This window comes from Scomber japonicus, chromosome 19 (assembly GCF_027409825.1).
Source record: "Scomber japonicus isolate fScoJap1 chromosome 19, fScoJap1.pri, whole genome shotgun sequence".
NCBI lineage: Eukaryota > Metazoa > Chordata > Actinopteri > Scombriformes > Scombridae > Scomber > Scomber japonicus.
Window position 1 is genome coordinate 7,816,023 of NC_070596.1, and position 16,737 is coordinate 7,832,759.

The window sequence follows — 16,737 nt, forward strand, 5'->3', positions numbered from 1 at the left end:
AAAGGCCTGGTACCGTTGTAGTTTTGGTAAATAAAGGCCCTGACTGCTATTTGATGAAATATGATACATTCAAACAGAAAAGGAAAGAAAGAAATCTAGTTTGTTGTGGAAGAAGTTTAGTGGCTTTCACACAGTCAACATCTTTGAGTCAAACTTCAACACCAATGCCAACTATACAAACACTGACTACAGCGATATACAGTATATGGAATGAGATGTTCAACTTTTACATTTGGGTTGGGAGGCCATGTAGTGTTCCTAACGTTTAAAACTAAAAGTTTCCATGTGCTTTATTTTAAAAAAAAGAAAGAAAGAAAAGCGAAAAAACCCTGCTTTTCAATAACCATTGGCTTACAGCTCTAGATATCACTAAGAAGCTTGAAAACATAAGCTACACACACACCACAAGTGTGTTTAAGGGATAAATGTGGAGGAAATGTCAGAAATGAAACCACTGTTTTGATTATGAGAGTCAGCGTGCACAAGCTCAGAATAAGCCAAGACTACTAAAGTGCATGCAGGTGGACAGACTGCTGCTGTGTGTATGTGTACTAGTACGATCATGTGTGTGTGTGTGTGTGTGTGTGTGTGTGTGTTTCTGTTTGTGTGTGAGACGGACACACCAAGAGAAGTAGAAGGAGAGAGGAGGCATTAAGAAGGAAAGATATGTAGCAGCAGGGCTTTAGGGCTCGTCTGCAGAGAGGGAGGTGATAATTCACAGCTCTACAGCTCCTTCGTGTGAGCCAGGCCGCCTCTGTTAGACTCGACCCCCACTGCCCGCCTCACACGGTGTCAACATGTACTCTACATAAATATTCATCTCTCTGAGAATGATCTGCTTGTGATTGTACTGTTTAAACAAGCAAACAGCTTCATGTCCATCTTATTATTTTCTCCCTTCTCATGTTATCTCTTCCCTGGCTGCTGCTTTTAGTTTCAGTGCATCTCGGCGGTCTGCCTTTACACACACACACACACGCACACACACACACAAACGCTCCTCCCTTTGGCTCTCCTCTATCCCTCCATCCTGTAATTGCAGCCCAAAGGCCAAACCCGACCGATAAGCTAATTAATTAAGTATAGGTCACACAGCAATTCTCAATCATTAATTCTGCTCTGACCCCATTTGGGCCCTGGTTTAGAGCAAATGAATGTTGTTTGAGATACAACAAAATATTTTATAGCAAATAACGAGGGTAAATATTGTGTTTGTCAGTCAAACCTAATTTGCAGAGATCACGTAATAGTAAAGGTGCAGCAGGATTTAGATGCAGGCTGAGATGCTCAGTGCTCGGTCAACTGAGAACAGATGTGATGAAAACAATGTCATGTTAGTTAGCAGGAGAGGACACACAAGTGAACCGTTTGAAATTGTGGTGAAAAGCTATTGAGTTGAACCTTGAGATATTCTGCTTTTACCATCAAGATGAGTCCATCACCTTTAAAAACTGTCCCAAAGCTCTGTCGCGAACAAGACAGCTGTAATTCTCAAACCTCTTTTGTTTCTCAGCAGTGAAATAGTTTTGGCCTCTCTAACTGTTGTGTGACAGCGAGCATCCAGAAGTCATGATGAATTCACTGTATTTTCCAGCGGTTTTAAAGGTTTTACAAAACCACAATGGGCAATAAACAACAAAAACTGGAGTGATTACATTTGATTCCCACCACTTAAAAAGAAAAGCAAGGCTGAGACTGAATGATAAGACACAGGCGTTTTGTGAACAATAGCTACATAACATTTAGTAGCTTGAATAGAATGATAAATGCACTTAGGTGGGGTGTAAATTGTGCCGCATGAACCGAAATCCAGCACATAAAGTTAGTGTTTACCACAAGGTTTCAAAGAATTTCACTCAGGTTTGAAAAATAAGAGAACAGAACGTACTGCATTAAAGGTGTGTATCCAAGAATTCACATTATAGACACTACCACTGTCCCTGTAACATTGACCACACTCAGTTCAGCCATATAGTTACTAGGTTTTGAAACACGTGAAAAGATTCAATTTGTTTCACCTGGAAGGGTTTGGCTGTCTAACATGTGACATCCTGCCACACAACTCATTTTCTCGTATTGATCGTATATAAATGAAGACTATCAAACCCAACAGTGAATCCCACGTGACCTCTGTAACAAGCTGCTCTAGTTCACACACATTTACATTTCACTTTTTATTTTTTCTTACAAATAGCTGAGTGACAAGCTGGCTTATATGCACAGAAATGGTTACAGTTGTAATTTAATTTGCCATTAATGTGTAACTATGATAGATAATTGTATAGTGTGCTTAAACAACATATACATTTCAAATTTGTTTTAAAAAAGCTATGCCATTATGATAATATGAAGTTATCAATGCACAGAGATTGTTGCCACAGTGATATGCAGTATATACAGTAGTTTCTACCAGAACTACACAGCTCATTGTGTGGATCCTACATTTTGAAGACATGTAGCACTATTCAAAATCAGCTGCTGGCAATCCTCTGCATTGAAACATTCATTCATTGCATGAGAAGATGACGTTCATTGTGACACCAGCAAATACTACTACTACTATTACTAGTACAACCAGGCAGACAGTGAGTCTTTTTAGAGTTTGGGCAGTTTGGTTCTGCTTAAAGCCAATTCAAGCTCAGATAATAAACATAAAGAGTGAGAGTCGATATTTAGAGATTTCTAATTTTTAGGATTGTTTTAAATCTCTCTCAATCAAAAAAAAAAAAACTTTTGCGACAGAGCACTGATTATACATTTCAGAAATGCCTGGGCAGCTTTTCTGTTGACAGACTGCTGATGGGAATCAGTGTGGTTCAGGAAAGCACAAAGATATCTGACAGCCTGACATATTTCTGAATATATACTCTGTATAACATCAAGATTATAGATATCCTCATTTCAACTTTGCCAATCACAAGCTTGTTCTATTGCTGTGATGTAATTCCTATCTCCGTATAATCAAAACCAATAGATCTTGCCATCTTGCCTGGTTAGACAGTCAGTCTTCTGCACTGATGCACATTTATACATTCAAGACAACTGAAGCAACAATCCAAAGCCTGCAACTGTAATGTGTCTGCAGACAGTTTATCACAGACTGAACCAAAGAGCAGAAAGCACATCAACTGTTGAAAGACAGCTATGGAGCCATATAAATACTTCATAAACACTTTGACAGCGTGTGTGATGAGGATTTATAGAGCTTGTAAAAGTAAAGTCTGTTGGTTCACTTGGGCACCATCTTGGTAACGTCCCCAAGCAGGAGGTTTATGACTATAACAAAGCAAGTTTGTCTTTTTTAGTGGAAGTTCTGATGTGTATGTGTATGAAATTACCACATTTTACCACCTACTGCTTATATGTGTGTGGTACCGCCTCAGTGATTACGATGGTCGGCCCTGTAAATGTCCTTAACTAGCAGTATGGCTCTTATGATGGCAACGTTTGTCAGTCACTCCACCACTTGAGTCCAGAGTGAAATATTCCAGCAACTATTGTGTGGATTGCAATGAAAGTTTGCACAGACAATGATTGTCCCCAAAGGACAAGGTTAATAACTGTGGTTTATACTGAAGTGTTACTATTGGCCGGATGTTTCTGTAGTTTTGTACAGACAATTGTGGATTCTCAAACTTTTCCCATACCCTGCACAGATATCCATGTCCCCCTCAGGATGGTACTTTAGTGCTACCACCAGGTCAACATTTCTATTCTCACAATACATTTGTCCTTTCAAACTGTCAAATACTTGCACTACTAACAAGCTGTAATTTGTTAAGTGCTAATTAGTAAATATTAGAATGCAAATATACCAAACTAAGATGGTAACATTGGTAAACCATCTCCTACCATAGAATGCCACTCAGATTTCCTTCTGAATTATTTTTGGATTGTAGGCAACTTGAATGCATGATCACAGCATATTTAAATTGATGACTATTGTCTTTATTTAACCATCAGGTCCATCAGCTGACACACAAATATCATAAAAATCTCATTATTCTCCCATTTGAACACTAGCAGAAATAAAGAGAAGTCACACTGTAGCAAAGGGAAAAGGCAGCAAATATAAAGGCAAACGAGGAGGATTGAATGTGAATTTATTACGGCAGATGTTACCGCTTTCGGGGTTGTATCTGTTAGGTCAGCATCTCTGTATTTGTAAGAGCTATTTATGATACTTTACAACCTCTGTACTGAGATATTATAGATGAAGACCTTTGTTATAGATTAACACCCCTGTCAAATGAAAGCTGCAATGGAGGCTATATTTCATGATGACCGAACAGGCCTTCATAAAAAATAAAATATGAAGCATATCATACCAAAATTGGTGCAGTCTGTTGCTGTATTCAACAAAATCTAAATAAGCGATCGATCTTAAGTTGTGATACATCGTCAATGTGAGATGCCTCAGACTGGCTGTGTAAATGTCAAATCACATCTGTTACTGCTCATTTCAATCATGTACAGTACAAATTATCTTCATCTTTGTTTATTAGTCAAATGGGTAATAAATATCACCAATCGTGGTAATGTGTATTCTGGATACACACTGGAAATTTAGTCAAATTTAGAGCATCAGCTAAATTTCCTTAAACGTTAAATTCTGATCCGGTCACATGTATTGATCCTGTTGCTAATAAAATATTTTTTGATGCCTGACAAGATATGAAAGCAAAGAGAGAGAGAGACTGTGATAAGTGACCACGATCTATCCACTTGATGAAGTTTATTAACAGTCCTAAACTGTGATAAGAGCAGGGTCGATTCCACTTCTCAGCGGTGTGTGCAGAATGAGACCGAGGCTGGTTTGAGCCTCAGCATCAAGCGTCAGACAAGCTCTGACTGTATGGATCAAACAGATTTTACTGTTATCAATGACGCACTCTCATTACTCCATCTGATGAAGGAGCATTGTAGCTCATAATGTGATTAAATCAGAACACAGTCGCCCTTAGCAACGTAGAGAGATCTGTCAACTTTAATGTGCATAGTGTTCATGATGTAGTAAATGTGTCTGCTATAACTTCCTGACTTTGCAGAGACCCTCATAAAGTTTCATATATGTGGACTTTAAAGTTTTGTCGGGCAGAGTTAAGAAGCTAATTTGATTGTTTTTGAGATGGTTATATTGCATCATGGCAGAGATACCCTTGTCCTCTCTCTGTTGACCTCAGGTTTAATACCAAAATCTGCCCTGTAAGGTCAGACCCAATCTGTTCCACTGTCATCCGCAATCGATTTTTATAGCGTCGGCATGGCAATCTTTCATCCCCTCTCTTCCCTGGGATGTACCTCGTCCTCTTTCATTTTCCGGGAAAAGGGCTTAAACTCCCCGTGAGAAAAATAATGTCCTAATTTTGTTTGCAAACACACAGGCAGAGAGAGCAGGGATGTGAGAAATCAAAGTAAGTTTGACTTGAGAAAAAGTGTGTCAGCGCGGTCTAGTTTTCTGACAGATGTTGAAGGGGATGAAATGGAAAACACACACATGCACAAACTCTAGACTGGCAGTTTATTGTCTTTGGTTTAGATTAAAAGTTTATGAAGTGAAGCGAATTCCTGTTTGTTCAGTCATGGTTTGCTTCGTCAAACTGAGGCTAGTGGAAGCATTTCTTTTAACTAAACCAGGTTAATGTCATTTCTGGATTTTGGTAAGCCCAGATGTATTTGGGCCAGTAACAGATTCAGAACAAATGACAGATTCCTTTGGACAATGCTACAAAGTGGACCAACATGAGCTACTATGGTAATTTGGTCAGGTGCTCATGCTAATGCTCTATTCAAATTCTCTATTCAAAAATGGTCTTTGGAGTCAGGTGTTAATAACCTCCTCCATCTTTTTCTGGTCTATCACTGTCTGGAAACTGTCAACTGAACCATCTCCGTGACAAATGAGCCATCTGCTGACAAAGACTCTGAGATGCAGTTGAAAGCTCTGGAAAAAAACAAATTAGTGGATTTTGAGTTAGGATTATTTATAGTCAGAAGTATTTCCAAGGTCAAGAATACACTTTTAAACATTGTCAGGTTAAAAGTTCAGTCTGTATAGTACTTGTCTAGTTTATGACTGAATTCCTGCAAAACTGATGACATTCCCATCAGCCTCAGCAGCCCTTTGTGCTAAGTGTTAATTGGCACATGTTAGCGCACTGACACGCTAATCTAAGATGGTGAACACGGTAATCATTACTTTCTAAAACATCAGCATGTTGACATTTAGCTCAAATCACCGCTGTGCCAATCCCTCACAGAGTCTCCAGCATGGCTATATGACTCTTGTTTTTATTCAGGTTAGTGTGCAATTATTGATTTTATTTTATTTTATTATTTTCTGTTATTGTCTGTGTCTCAAAACAGTCCCAAATCTCAAAAGTAATTAGTTTTTAATGGCATGTTATGAACTATTCAGGCTTCTCTTACCTGTTGGTTTCTCAGATTTCTTTTTAAAAACCTAATTTTTTTTTACAACCCATCAGACAGCAAACTTCTCCTTCAGTTCTGGAAGTTAGTTTCAGAAGTCTTCTTGAACCCAGTTTTCTATCCCGTTTTCTGATTACCCTGTGGGCCTCTTCCATTTGCTCTTTTCTTGTGGTTTTTCTGAGAGTCTTTGCCTTCAGATGAGGTATTGCAAGCAATTTTTTACAGTGGTGGAAACACCTTACAGGATTATGTGTTCCACAAGTTAATATAATAATGAATGGAGGTATGATCCAACAAAACACAGAGGAGAAATAGTCTCATATCTATTGAGAAACTACTTAAAAAAAATGTTATCTAAACTTTTTCTCTCTTTCTATTGTTAAATGAAGTCATACTACAGCAGAGATAAGATTGTGCTTCTCTTGTGACATTTCCAGGTCTTCACTGGGCCAGTTTTTGATCCGGCTTTATCTGATTTGCTCTCTATTGATTGGATGTGGACAGTAGTTGTTGTAGTCGCTGGTCAGTGTGATAACAGGGTCATTTAGTTTATCTACCATTCGACACACCCGGTCAGAGAATGGCCTCAGACCAGTGTTACAGAACATCTATTAACTGTAAAATCGTGGTCTTACAGTAAAACCGCCTTCTCTCCGTCCTCTTGCGCCGCCTTCTCGAGCAGCCCTCATTAGCAGGAAACTGCAGGTGTTCCAGTCCACTTGAGCGACGACCGATTTCATTAGCTCCCTCAAGTGCTAAATACGTCCTCCAAAATGACAGGGAGAGACAGACGGGCTCTTTCGCATGCCTTGTGAGGTCCCATCAGATCACTTGGCAGCACCCTTGAGTTAAGTAACGGGACTCTGATGCTTTAGAGAAAATCTGGTGGTAAGCATCGCAGTGATTAAGATTCAAGAGGGGTAAGAGCCAGAGTTCACCTTGGGCATTAAGCAGTTGTTGGCTCTGCTCAGACCGGGACACTGGAACAACTACTGCTGATAATACAGATGGACGAGTGCAGGTGGAAGGTGAGGATGAGGTGAAGGCAGAGAGAAGAGGAGGAGGTGGTAGAGGAGGAGGAGGAGGAGGAGGAGGAGGGGGAAGGCAGTGTCAGGCCTGTTTCCTTCTCCTGTTTCCTTCTCATACAAACGCAGGCAGACGCAGACCCTGAAGCAGTGACTTTGAAGTGGTGTCTTTGATTAAGGAGTTAATTAAAGAAAAGCTGCATGCTAGTGAACAGATAACTGAGAAAAGAGAAGAAACAGGGAGCGTGAGGGGAAAAAACGGAGCAGATACGGAGCAGGAGAAGTGATATCGGCAGCTCGTCAGTTTCTGAAGTGCTGCTGATTCTGATTGGCAGGGAAGCCAGCTGGTGCAACTAGGATGGATTTGAAAGTGGTAAACAGAAAGATAAATGTAAAAAAACCATCACCCACATGTGTGAACGGCACAGGTTCTGTCCCACTGCAAGCTGTGGTGTTAACACCACAAAGCAGTAATGAGAACGGATGATGGTGAGACAGAAGCAGGATGGTAATTTATACATTTGGGATGAAACGACTGATGGCCGGTTCATTGTATGTAGGTGTAATTTATAACCATGTTCTTTTTCTGTCCGCCCCGATCGGTCTCCTCCCTTTGTCTCCTCTTTAACCCCCTCGTGCTCCACCTTCACTTCTGGCTTTTATGGGCCTCTATTTCCTCACTATCCATCACCTCTTTCTCCTTCATCCACCACCATCCTCCTTCCGGCTGCCATCTTCCCAATATCCCCCAACCACCTTCATCTCTTCCATCCGACTCCTTTCTACTATATCTTACTCATTTCTGTCTTCCCTCATTCCTCACATCACTTTCTGTCCTCCTCCATTTCTCTCATCCTTGCTCACCACCTTCCCGTTGCATGTCCTTCAACCCTCCTAGTCTAAAATCCATCATTCTCTTCACTCCAAACCCCTTCTTTATGTTTTCCTCCTCATTCTTTTCAAATCTGCCATCATCCCCTTCTTCTTTCATTTTTTCCTCATCCTTAACATCATCAAATACTGTTTTACTCCCACCGTCACCACCACTTCTCTCCTTGACCTCTTTTCTCAATTTTAGAAATAAATAAATATAATCCATTTCTCCATCTCTTATCTTTTTTCTTTTTTTTATCCCTCTCCAGTCTGGGTTTTATAAAGGTGTGGCAGGCTCACAGGTGACCCTGTCCAGCTTGGTAAACCAGTCCCGGGCCATGCTGGAGGAGCAAGCACGCCACCTGCTGACGGAGTCGGAGCGGCAGACTATGGGCTACTACGTGGAGGAGTACCGGGACGGACACATCGGCGTGGAGCAGCTGGTCATGGCTCTGTTTGAGCTGCTCAACACCCACGCAAAGGTGAGCGATGAGGAGGCTCGTGTCTGTTCGAGAGGAAAGAACAAAATCAAAAACTAAATTTTCGTTGTGTGTGTTTTTGTACAGTCTGTCTGTGTGTATATGTGTATATGTGTGTATGTGTGTGTGATTGCAGTGAGATTTGATTTGAAGTTTTCGGAACTCATCTGAGATTTATTCCCAGGCTTTTTTGCCAATGCCTAAAGTTCTGTTTAGTTTTTCCTTCCTCTCCAGCTTTTGATTTTCTCACAGTCTGCAGTAGTTCACCTTATTAAAAAACACAATAAATCAAAGGTATTTTATTTCCAATTTCCCAAGTTCCCTGCTGAAAGCTCTTGCAGCTGCCTCATACTGTAGTCAGAGCTACTAATAAATGCCTTGTTCTTGGTTTAGTTTCCTATTAACTGCAAAAGTACAACCATAATGATTTAATTACAATTAAATTAAATGTACAATTCAAAGAAAAGTAATTTACACAAAGTTGTTGTTTTAATCACCATAACACACAGTTTAGGCCAGAATTAATGAGCTCTAGCTTTATGACAAAAATCCTACACAGATACACAAGATTCCTGACTGTTGTTTTTGAGCATTAACTACAGTAGTTACAATGGTGCAGGCAGGAGGTTTACATTTCTCTTGTTCTCCTCTTTGAGAAGAAGATGATCTTATCTTATCTTAATCTTATGCTTGAGCTTCTGAACTTTTGCTGTTATATGTATTTCGAGTGCTCAAATCATCTATAAAAGAGGTCCAGATGTATAAGAAGGACAGTTTACAGTTGATCAGACATTAAATTTGAAGTAACAGTTGGCAGAAACATAGCTGATTTTCATGTGGTTTAAAGATAACTACACTAACATTTAAAAAATAAGGTTTAAACTATAAGTAGCTTAATGTACGGTGGCCCTCAGAGCTCAATACACTAAAAACACAATCAAATGAAGGAAATATCTTCACCAATTTGACAACACGCATGCAACATCAACAACACAACCAAACACAGAAACCCTTAAGGAAATCAAGAGTTACTAATTAACATTTCCAGTGGACACTAAACAGTGATGAACATGCCTGGGAACTGGAGTCTCATTAAGACTGTTACATCATATACGTTTGCCCTCTTGTTTCTCCCCCACTGTACCTTCCTCCCTCAGTTCTCCCTGTTGTCAGAAGTGCGAGGCCTGGTCACCCCACAGGACCTGGAGCGCTTTGATGGGCTGGTGCTGCGACGTGAAATTCAGGCACTGAAGGCGCGGCAGGGCACAGCTGGAGCCACGGCACTCCAACCGGACTCCATGTCCATGGTGTCGTACCCAGACACCTTGACCTCGTCTTCAGCCAGCTTCATGACCAACACCACCCTCAGCTCTGCACGGGTACGCCAGGTTTACTAGTTGGAAAATAATCTGGCTCTTCTCAATGTAGTGTACACTTGAGTTAATTGAGAAAGGCAATGGCTGTGTGTGTGTGTGTGTGTGTGAGGGTATGAATTAAGTCACTTTCAGGGACACAAGACTTAAAACTGATTTTGCTTGTGCAACTGGGGACAAAAGTGATGCCCCTCATAGAAAACACTGATTTTTGGGTCAGTGCTTTAGGTTAGGTTTAGGATAAATCTCCAGGAAATGAAAGTAAGTCTATATAAATACTCCAAAAGTGACTTAAGTACACGTGTGTGTCTGAGAAACAGAGTGGGGGAGTTAGTACGATACATTTGCATAGATTGTATCATCTCCATTTAGAATACATCACGTCTGGAGTGGACTTTGTCTGGCTCAACAATAATACGTCTCACTGCCTTTCTGTTGAGATTGAAAAGTCTCTCCACTGATATTTGATAGCTTGCGTCTGTGTGTGTGTGTGTGTATGTGTGTGTGTGTGTTCCATCGCAATAACCACCTTCGCCTCCACCTCATCCCTAAAACCTCCCCCTTTCCCCACTTCTCTGCAGGAAAGGCTACTCTGGCTGATAGATATGATGGAGGTAGGAGTGATGGATGCTTTTAAGCAGAAACACATACAGAATACACACTAGAACAAGGAATTGTTAAGTTCCCTGAGGGCTGATGTGTACCAGACACTGAAACACACACTTCCAGCTCTCACCCTGGTTTGTTGTTTTGCAGTGGATTTGTATGCAGTGTTTTTCTTCCTTCTTGTTTTTTCCTCTCTACCTTAATTTGACTATAGTGTTGCTCCACACTTGTGAAGATAATTATACAAAGACAAAAATTATAGCTGATATAAAGAAGTGACATCTCTATTCATAGTCCAATAGTTTCCAATTGACCATCTTGTTTTGATGGAGGAAGCTGGGAGCATTTTTCTCCTTGACAAGATTTTCTGAACTGTGTTTGTCACAAGAGATCCTCATTTATTGTAAACTCTAGTGATCAGTATCATCTTGTAGAAGAAACACAACAAAGTTTGGGTGTTTGTAGACATAAAATCCACCTGAAAAATAGTCTAAAATGATTCTGAACTGAAAAATATGGAGTTTTGTAACAGAGTGTTAATCATTCTTTGTTATATTCAAGGGGACATAACAAGATATAATAAAGATATAACTAACCAAGCATCAGTAAGGGGCTGGAGGCTTAATCTTGCAATGCTTTAAAAAAGACAAATGATATTTTCTTTGAACCTTCCCCTCATAAAAAATGTCTTTAAATAGCATAAGAATGACAAACATGACCAAAAAAAGGAAAAAAAAAGATACAGCCACCCCTGATAATTACAGACTGTTATCACAGCCACTAAATGAATAAAGTAGGAACGAGCACCAGCTTTGTGGCTGCTGCTGATGAAATGATATGATGATAAACGATACAAAATAAGTATGATTTAGATGAGATACCATGACTCTGTTTGATATGTTGGAGATCAGATGTGTGATGATCTCAGTGTCACAGCGCCAAATGTGTCAGTAAAACAGCTGTTCCAAAGAGCATGCTGTTAAATTTTAAAACCTTACATTATAAATTAGTCCAAGGCTCATAGACATGCAGAGGAGAGACAGACAGGTGTATGCAGGAATACGTGATGCCTGTGTAGGTGTAGCCAGCCAAAAGGGCAAGTGTGCCAAACAGTACACCATAAAATCTGTTAGCCACTGTATGTAAATGTTTAAAGTCCACAGCACTGATGTGCAGGAGAGAGGTGGACAGCTGCATGTGCCAATTTGATTTCAGGCACAGGGTGATGTGTGTAATTAAAGCCAACAGTTCAGCTAGCTGTGGAAGAACAGATAATAAGCGTGTGTGTGTGTGTGTGTGTGTGTGTGTGTGTTAACATCACCACGGACTGAAGAAAGCCCACATGCCATAATTAACTGACGATATTAACGTTCCGAACTGTAAACAGCAATGATCAGCAAGTTTCCATTTAAGCTCACCCATTAGTAGAACAAGTTGGCAAGCATGTGATGCTGACCTCCAACTTTTTATGACACATATTTTTCTCAACTGTACTTCTGCTTTCTGCTGTGATGCAGCAGCGCAGGCGGGAGCTGCTGTAGGCTGCTGGAAAAAGAAGATTGTCTGAGGAGACACAGTTCAATCACCAAGAACTACAAAGATCCTTCTCCTAGGACATTTATCTTTCTGTCGGATTTTGATGTGGAATATAAAGCCCTGATACAGAGGCATGTTTCTTGTCCTTTGCATGTGCCCCCTTGTGACCCATGTTTCACAAGTAAAGCCAGTTTTTTGATATGCACAAACTGCTTCATCTTTTTTACAAAAATCTCACAACAGATGGAGAAACCTGGCACGAGGAAAGGTTAAAACCCTCCCTCACTCTCACCCAAAATTGTTTGACTTTCCTCCCTTCAGTAAAAAGAAAAATACATAACCATCTCTCTTTTCCAACCCACTTAATTCCTCCCTCAATATAATTCATACAGTTCCTATTGCTACTTCTTATCCAAAAAGCATCTTTGTTTTGTTGCTGTGATTTTCTGCATCAGCCACTATAGTGATGGAGGGAAATTACATACAATAAGGCTCTGTGGCTGTGGCATTTCCACTCCGTTTTTTTTTTCATGTGCACACTGAAAATATGCATAAAAACAAGCGAATGGACACATTACATTACATCATTTGGCATACACTTAATGAGCCTGATATACTAAGTCTTATTGTACTGTAGCATCTCCTTTGTTCCAGCCATGTGTTACAAGCCCTTCAGAGAAATATAGCAAAGCATAGCCCACTCTCATTTTTTAAATGTTTAATTGTGTGATGTGTTTCCTTTTGTCTTAATGTCTCCACTCACACGTGTAGTTCACTTCAGTTTACATACAGTATGTGCCAAAGGCTTAAACACAATTGTGCCAGTATGTAGGAAATGTGTCAGCAATTGACGACTGATAACGTCCAAAAAAAAAACCCCGCAAGCATACACACAGTAGAGATAAGCTTTTGTCCGTTTGCAGATTTTTCCACAAATAGTCCTTCTCATTCAAAAGCGTCACGTGGTTTCTCCCTGCCTTTCTGCTTTCCCCCTCCGAGAAGCGACATTTACATGTGTGAGAGTTTGTGTGTGTGGTCTGTATTCTTCCTGTGTGTCTGTGTGTGCCTATTTGTGTTGTTTTGGACCCATGGGTGACTGCTACCGCTGCTGTGTAAAGCAGATTAGAGAGCTGGGTGGGTTTGGGAGGATGAAAAACACTGGATTTCTGAACCACACTCGAAGCTAGGTATATATGCAACTGCATACCAATGCACACACACACATATTATGGACCCTGTAGAATTCTGAATCGCTGTTGGTTTTTTTTAACATTCACTATCAATTTCAGAAAAGTAAAGCAAAAGCTTCATACTAATATCTGTCATTTAGAGATGGGTCAAAAATCAGAACAAATACACCTCAGAGATCTTCTATTCTATGTATTTCCTGGATCGCTTTGTTTCTTACAGCACAGTTCTGTTTTAGATCTGAATGTGGCCTCAACAAGACTAATCACTACTGAGTGCCAGTGTGGCCAGATCAATAATGTTTGTCACAGTTGCTTCCACTGTTGTTGCACTTTAGGGTTCAAATGTTTTAGCCTGAGCGGTTATGAACCTGTTATGCTCATCTCGAGTCATTCCCTGCCTCTTACTTACAATGAATTTAAATCTTGGTTTAACTCGCTGTGTTTGCTCTAGCTGCACCAGCTCAAACTGCTCAATATTTCTCTTTAAAAATGCTCACCATGTGATTTAAGCCGATCATGGCACTCCTTCCTGCCATGATGGAGCTGAGAGACATGCCAGACTACATGTTTGACCAATTATAGCTTAAAGTCTGTCGATAGGGACATTAGGGGAAAGCAAAAAGTCGAATTGAGTTCAACTCAGTCTGGCTTCCCTGTGACTGAGTTGAACTCAGTGACTGAGGCCATCCTGGATAAAAGGTATCACATGCTAGCTATCAAAAAGCTCAGTCAATTGTGATGATGCAACAGAATTAGAAGATAGGTAGGAAAACTAGAAATAATTTCAACATATTAAAAGTAGGCTTAGGCTTAAAATACATGTAGGTAATATATGACTTATAGAGTATTTTTGCTATTTAGTTGGATGCTGAAGAAACCATTCTGAATATGTCATCCATCAAAAACACATAAAGGTAGTGTCAGACTGTTTCTGCTATTGAAGCAAAGAGAAGAAACGTAATCAATGACTGATGAGGTCTATCTGATCCAAATGTTGGATTTATTGTCAATTCAAAACAACAGTGTGATTATTTTTCCGATAAAAAACAATCTTTGTGTTGATATCCAGTTATTATCGCACAGTGGTTTCATGTTATTCTGAGCTGCAGTGATGAAATCAGAGTAAAATCAATCATTCGCACTGTCAAATCAACTTTGCACAACTAAAATGATGCTAAAATCTGACCTATTGATATATATATATATGTATATATATATATATATATATATATATATATATATATATATATATATATATATATATATATATATATATATATGTATGGCCCTTTTCTACTTGTCACTTTACTATAATCTCAGGACGTTTGTACATTTCAGGATCCTGAGGGAATGATGACTCCTTTTATTCCAGTGATCTGATTGGTCAGCGGTCAGGATGTTGAAAGGTTGCTTCAGAGCAAGTTAAAAGATCAATAAAACCTGAATTAAGCCCAAAGATAGTTTGCTAACCTTCTAATCTCAGTTTATGATACAGGGCCAAGAGCAGACCTCTAGAATCAGGAAATTCAACAACTATAGTGTCTCAAGTTCAACAGTTTCCACACAGAGCATGAAGGAGAAAATCATTCCCACACATTGAGCCCTGAACTCAAAAGTTTCCTCTAATTCACTACATCTGTGGAAAGGAGCAGTTATTGATCGGTTATTGTGCTTTCTGATCACAGCAGTGCAACACACCCATCCACATCCATACTGTTACCACCACTACATAAACTCACCCTACCTCTCACATTTGCACTGGATGTTGGGATTGGTTATGAGTCATGTTCTGCTGAATTGCTTAATATGATTTCTAGGTAGACTGAGACACACACACACACACACACACACACACACACACACACACACACACACACATACAAACAGCGACAGTCTGCGGATGGTAAATGTGGATGAATACAATCACACATACACAAGCACAGCGTGTTCCGACTGCTTACACTGCAGAGCTGCGTCTCTGCATGTAGAAAGTCGATTGACTCTTGTGATAAATAAATTGTCTGTAAGTGCTCCCCGCACTGCAACAACGCGTAATTAAGCTGAATTGATGGGGTTTTTGTTTTGGTTTAGTGGCAGAGTTAAATGAAGGGCAACGTTTCTCTGAACTCAGCTCCTCTGCTCCGAAATCACTCACAGATCAGCTGCAAATTACCTTCTCTTCACCAGGCTGGTGGGATTGAGTCGCCAAATCCTGCTTTCAACTGAGCTGATGGTTCTTTATCGATTAAACTGCATGTGTGTTTTGCTTGTGGAAGAAGACATGATAGGTGTTTGTGTGTGTGCGAACATGTCTTATTTGTTTGCTTTTACTTATAGATTTTGAGATTGGCGAGCAAATGCAAACAGATATTTACATCTATCCTTTTTTTTCTTGGAGAGGTGGAACATCCACCAGATCTAATTTGGCATTTGGTTTGGGATAAATGCACATCTTTGTTTAACATCTGCTCACAAGATTTATCCCTCTCATTTTAATCTCTCTCCTCTTCCTCCCCTCCTCTCTTGTTTTTCTATCTCTGCCGCCTTTCATCTCTCTCTCGCTCACTCTCTCTCCTCTTTCTCTTTCACTTCTGCACCTGGTGCCCCTCTTCCTCTATTTCTTTCCTGCATCTCTCAGAATGACAGCGTGGTGGAGAGTAATCAGGAAGATCCTCCAGAGAGCCTCAACACGCTGCTGACCGACATCTCTCTGGTGAGCCCAGCATGCAGGCAGGCAGGCAGGCAGGAACAGCCACGACATTGGCCTGATAAAGATGGATACAGCACAGGGGAGATGTGAGGAGGGGTGGGAAGAAAAGGGGGGGGGGGGAGAGGAGGGGAGAAGAGGTAGGAAAGGATGGAGGTACTTGAGACAAGCTGACCCGCAGGCTTTTATATTGTAAACTAAGGTGGAGTGGAAAAGTGTTTGCACCAAAATGAGAACTAGAGAAGGTAAAGTTTGTGAGAATAAGTGCTGGTGTAGTCTTTCTTTCTTCTTTTCTTTGTTGTATGGAAAAAGGATAGCAGAAGCTGAGCAATGTATGCCCCCTGGTCTGTTCAATTCTCTTTTCACCTTTCCATCTCTGCATTATGGGGTTTAAAAAAAGGCTGCACAGAGACTTTAGAAGAGAGAGAAAGGTCTGAACAGCAGGTGAGGATAGGGAGGTCAAGTAGGGAATTTTTAGTCTTCCATCGCCTAAGGCCAAGAGCCACTCAATTCATACCT

General features: G+C 40.3%; 1 protein-coding gene across 1 annotated transcript in view; it reads left to right on the top strand.

The window, feature by feature from the left end:
• Positions 1-16,737, top strand: part of whrna (whirlin a) — a 123,650-nt gene that overhangs the window by 95,954 nt on the left and 10,959 nt on the right. The window contains exons 6-9 of the mRNA XM_053339409.1: positions 8,597-8,809; positions 9,964-10,185; positions 10,761-10,793; positions 16,150-16,224. Of these exons, the coding sequence (XP_053195384.1) occupies positions 8,597-8,809; positions 9,964-10,185; positions 10,761-10,793; positions 16,150-16,224 (543 nt within the window). The remainder of the gene's footprint in view (positions 1-8,596; positions 8,810-9,963; positions 10,186-10,760; positions 10,794-16,149; positions 16,225-16,737) is intronic.